We start from the raw sequence: 4,548 nt of genomic DNA, 5'->3' as shown, positions 1-4,548 counted from the left end.
GATGAAAATTATTTTGGGTTTTGTTGTTTGAAACAAATGAGCTTGGTGTCCTGCACTTTGGTTCAAACACTGATCCCAAGACCTGCAGGAATGGGGAGTCTGTCGTGTGTGTATTTCTCACAACCCTTGCACACTTTCAATGCATGTGAAACTGCTGATGTGCCACTTATCCAATATCTGCTGTGGCACACGGTGAAATTTCTGAATGTATATTGGATTTCCAGAAGAAGAAACTCTCACACACACACCTACATGAAGTAAGTTTCTAATGAGGAACTTCCCCGAAGAGACTGAGAAAGCAGCGTGGGACTGCCTGTTGTGTCACTCATTGAAAGCAGAAGAACAGGGATGCTCTGAGCTGCTAGTGTAAATTGGTCAGTGAGGAAACTCTCTAAGACTCAGTCTGCAGTGACAGAAAGCATCCTTTGTTCTCAGAGCTGGATGGACGAGGGGATCAGAATTGGGAGTCAGGGTCCTTGAGTTGGGTCTTCACTGCCAGACATGGTTTAGTTTAGCTCTCCATTATCAGATTGTTGCAAGTCAGTAAGAGAAGAACAAACAGGAAAACAGTGAAAGGGGGAACGATAAGAAACTACAAAGGCATGCAAGATAGGAGAGCCTCCCCAAACTGGGACAAAGGTCAAGATGAAGACTCCTGACTTCATCCAAGAGCGACCACCGGCTGGGGAGGAAGACATCGAGCCTTCATCCAACGACCACCAGGAGGAGCTACAATGCACGAGCAAAGGGGAGGGACAACATGCAAATGAATTCCCGGAAAATAATGAATATGTAACAGGTCTCAATGAATATGTATAGGTCTGGCTTTTAAATGTCTAACGCTTTTGTCTAGGGGTATGCGACTTTGGTAGGGCGGTGACCCCCTCGCATCCGGTGTGGGCGCAGCACCGTAATAAACATACCTGCTTTATAACCTAATCTCGGGTTATAGAGTTTGATTCTGCAAGTCAGATCGTTCCACCTGGTCGTGTACGTCTGGCACAAAAGATCTTCGGCTGATCTACACTCCTCGTGTTACAAAAAATGCAAGGATTTATTTGAGAGAGCAACCCCATCCAAGCCCAAGACTTTTGTCCTGACACCGAGCAAAATATCGGGGACTTTGAACTGCATGCTGAAGAAAGCCTGGGTACTGTACTTGTGTCTGTTTGGAAAGGATGTGTTTGTAGGAGAGCCCCGTGAGGTTTTACATTGGTGGGTGGCATCAGTGAAGGCACAGGCAGGAAGATGTGAGGGAATGTTTCCAGCTTGGATGCCAAAGACGGAACCAGTTTGGTTGGTGCTGGGGGAGGGGACTCCTTTGTGCTCCGGAGGAGGTGGGGGCCGTGCCCTGAAGGCACTGGCTGGGTGCGTGCCAGCTGCACTCCCCTTCATCAGGCACGCTTTGGCATTTCCATTTCCCAGCTCCCCCACCGTGGGCTTCCTTTCCTTTCTCACCCTGCACGGAGCACGCGGAGCGCATTCCCTTGCACAGGACTTTCTCGGCAGCGTGTGCCCCTTGCACGAGGAGGCTGGGCTGCACCTCACCGACATGCTGCTCGGGCACTGCCTTGGCCCCTGCTGCCCTGATTGGTATGAAAGAGATTTAACAGAATTACCTGCATGGAGTCCTTTTGGAGAATCAAAGAGAGTGAGGGGAATTAATACTGCATGCAGAAATCCATACATGCAGAGCTATGGAGCAATGTCATTTCATCTCTGAGGAATGACAGAGAAATACAGTCCCGGCTATGCTGCATTAGAGAGCCAATGGGTCAGCAGAGCATGCTGAACTCCTCTGCTTGCTTCCTCACCTTCCTGAGTTAGAAGGGACAATCGAAGGGTTAACTACTGAATGGGGCTTGGCTTTTAAATATCTACCATTTCTGCCCGTGGTGATGCGAGTTTGGTAGGGCGGTGACCCCCCTGGCATCCGGTGTGGGCACAGCACCGTAATAAACATACCTGCTTTAGAACCTAATCTCGGGTGATGGAGTTGGATTCCGTAAATCAGGCGTCCCCTACGGGGCTGGTGTCCCCTGTGGGGCTGGGGGGCCCCTATGGGGTTTTGGGGTCCCCTATGGGGCTGGGGTCCCCTATGGGTTTCTGGGGTCCCCTATGGGGTTTTGGCGACTCCTATGGGGTTTTGGGGTCCCCTATGGGGCTGGTGTCCTCTATGGGGCTGGGGGGCCCCTATGGGGTTTTGGGGAGTCCTATGGGGTTTTGTGGTCCCCTATGGGGCTGGGGGTCTCCTATGGGTTTTTTGGCGGTCCCTATATGGGGCTAAGCGCTCTCCCTATAGGCGCTGCTTTCCGGCGCCTCATTAGCATAAACCCGCCCCCCCGCCATCACATGCCCCTCGGCCCGCGCTCCGCCCTCCTCATTTGCATCGCGCCCGCCGAGCCCCGCCCCGTCACATGATGCTCCGCCCCAATCCGCGCGCCCCCGTTCGCCATTGGCTCCGTCCCACGTCACGTGGCTCCGCGCTTCTGCTTCCGGCTACAGCTGCGGCGCGAGCGGGAGGGAGATGGGGCGGCAAGTGCGGGGGGGTGGCGGGAAATGTGGNTCAGCCAAAATTCTCTGTGATTAAGCAGAAAGAGAAAGAAAGAGGAGGAAGCAAGTCATCGCACCACTACCTTTGATGCAACTGTGCATGCCCAGAGAGACATTAGTGTATGTTAATGAGGTTTTGGAAAAGAATGACTATGTAGGCAAGTGTATTGCATATGTCTATGTTTTGCCAGTTGATGGGCTCAGCAGGAAGGACACAGACACCAGCAGAAGGGATAGGCTTATTTTACTGTCCATTTCAAAGTAATTCAAAAATAAAGCACTGCCTATAGTGGAAAGGTACGTCTAACAGTAAAGAAGATAAGGAAGGCAATGCATCTCTTCATTACTACATGAGGTTAGCAATAGTGATCAAGAGACATCACCAACTGCCCTCATACTTTACCATCATCCAGATCTGCAGTGGATGAGGAGCCCCACTTGCAGCGAGGATCTGAAGAACCTGTCTGGCTATTGGAAGTCCTACAGCACTGCACCCAGCCTGTAGCTGAGGACTCCAAAGTCGCTGCAAGCAGATCCAGCCTTTTGTCTCGCTACAGTTATTGGAGGAGATGGTTCTATATATATATGTACACGCAGAGGAAGATGAAGGCAGCAAACCAAGCCAGTGTTGTCCAACTGATTTATTACAACGTCTAAGCAACACAGGGAGATGGGGGAGACGGGGAAGCTGGCGATTGTAAAGAGAGAAATTCTAGCAAAGGGTTTACAGAGCGGGGATAGTCAGCACCAGGGATCCAGCGAGGTCTTGTTGGTCCGTTGGAGGCAGCAAGTTGGTCAGCGACGTCTTGTTGACCTGCACGGCTGCAGTTCAGAGGAGGGGGTACCCGTTCTTCCTTAGAACTCTTTGGGTTTTTATCCTCTCCATAGCATCCTTTTTGTTACCAGGGGCAGCAGCTGGTTGTCAGGGTACCCACATTTGGTTCCTCGGGAGAAACAGCACGTCCGTCCTCTTACCGCTGTGCTCATGGTAATTCACCATTGACTCCAAAAGTCACCAAGCAGCCATTCTACAGGCAGTGGAGAAAGAGAGGAAGCAAAAGAGAGGAAACTGGAAGTAGAATTTCTTCAGATACATCCTGAATAAGCAAGGGAATTGGAGGGATCGGGTCTGCCCTACAACCAAGGTCAGGAGCCTGAACATGGCCAGAGTTGATATTTCTCTGCTCTCACTCACATGCACTATTCCCTGCTGGGCTCATGGTGCTATCTTCAAGTGAACGCCCACTGGGACACGTATTCTTTACACCAAAGCTTTTTTTTCTTTGCACCAAGTGCTGCCTGCTCTCTACACCACGACTCCATTCGATGAAACCATGCATTCATTGTCAGGGAAAGGTTCATGCTGTTGGGAGCACTTGCAGGCTCTGCGTCCTGTGTGGATGTGCAGGTAGGTAACGAGGCTGGAAGGGCTTCTGAAGCTTCACACAAGCTCAGGGCACTGCTACAATGTGTCTCCTGTGTGGATGTCCTTGTGGGAGTAGAGGGAAGAACTGCTTTTGAAGCCCTTCCCACACTCAGGGCACTTGTAGGGTCTCTCCTCTTTGTGGACATGCTGGTGGCGGATGAGTTCAGCACTGCATTTGAAGCCCTTCCCACACTCAGGGCACTTGTAGGGTCTCTCTCCCGTGTGGATTCGCTGGTGGATGATGAGGTGGGAACTCCTACTGAAGCCCTTCCCACACTCAGGGCACTTGTAGTGTCTCTCTCCTGTGTGGATGCCGTGATGGACAATGAGGTCAGAACTCCTTCTGAAGCTCTTTGCACAATCACAACACTTGCATAGTCTCTCCCCAGGATGAATACTTTCATGGTTAACACGGCTGGAATTCCTCTTAATCCTTTTCCCAGACTCATCACACCGATTCTGCCTTTTCTTCTGGCACTCTTCCTTGCTCCTTACGTCTTCCAGCTGCTCCTGACCTGTGCTGCAGCCCAGCGCATTCCTCACCCTCTTTCCTGGATGGTTTCCCAGTG

At 51.3% G+C, this 4,548-nt stretch overlaps 1 protein-coding gene and 1 pseudogene across 1 annotated transcript in view; both read left to right on the top strand.

The window, feature by feature from the left end:
- The window catches only part of LOC110391235, a 51,228-nt pseudogene that overhangs the window by 7,543 nt on the left and 39,137 nt on the right, over positions 1-4,548 (top strand).
- The window catches only part of LOC110391232 (zinc finger protein 436-like), a gene marked incomplete in the record, with an annotated part of 9,648 nt that continues 7,502 nt past the window's right edge, over positions 2,403-4,548 (top strand). The window contains 1 exon segment of the mRNA XM_021383043.1: positions 2,403-2,535. Coding sequence (XP_021238718.1) covers positions 2,418-2,535 — 118 coding nt within the window.

This window comes from Numida meleagris, unplaced genomic scaffold (genome assembly GCF_002078875.1).
Source record: "Numida meleagris isolate 19003 breed g44 Domestic line unplaced genomic scaffold, NumMel1.0 unplaced_Scaffold327, whole genome shotgun sequence".
NCBI lineage: Eukaryota > Metazoa > Chordata > Aves > Galliformes > Numididae > Numida > Numida meleagris.
The sequence above is the reverse complement of the archived record's forward strand: the minus strand, read 5'-3'. Positions and strand labels throughout refer to the sequence as shown.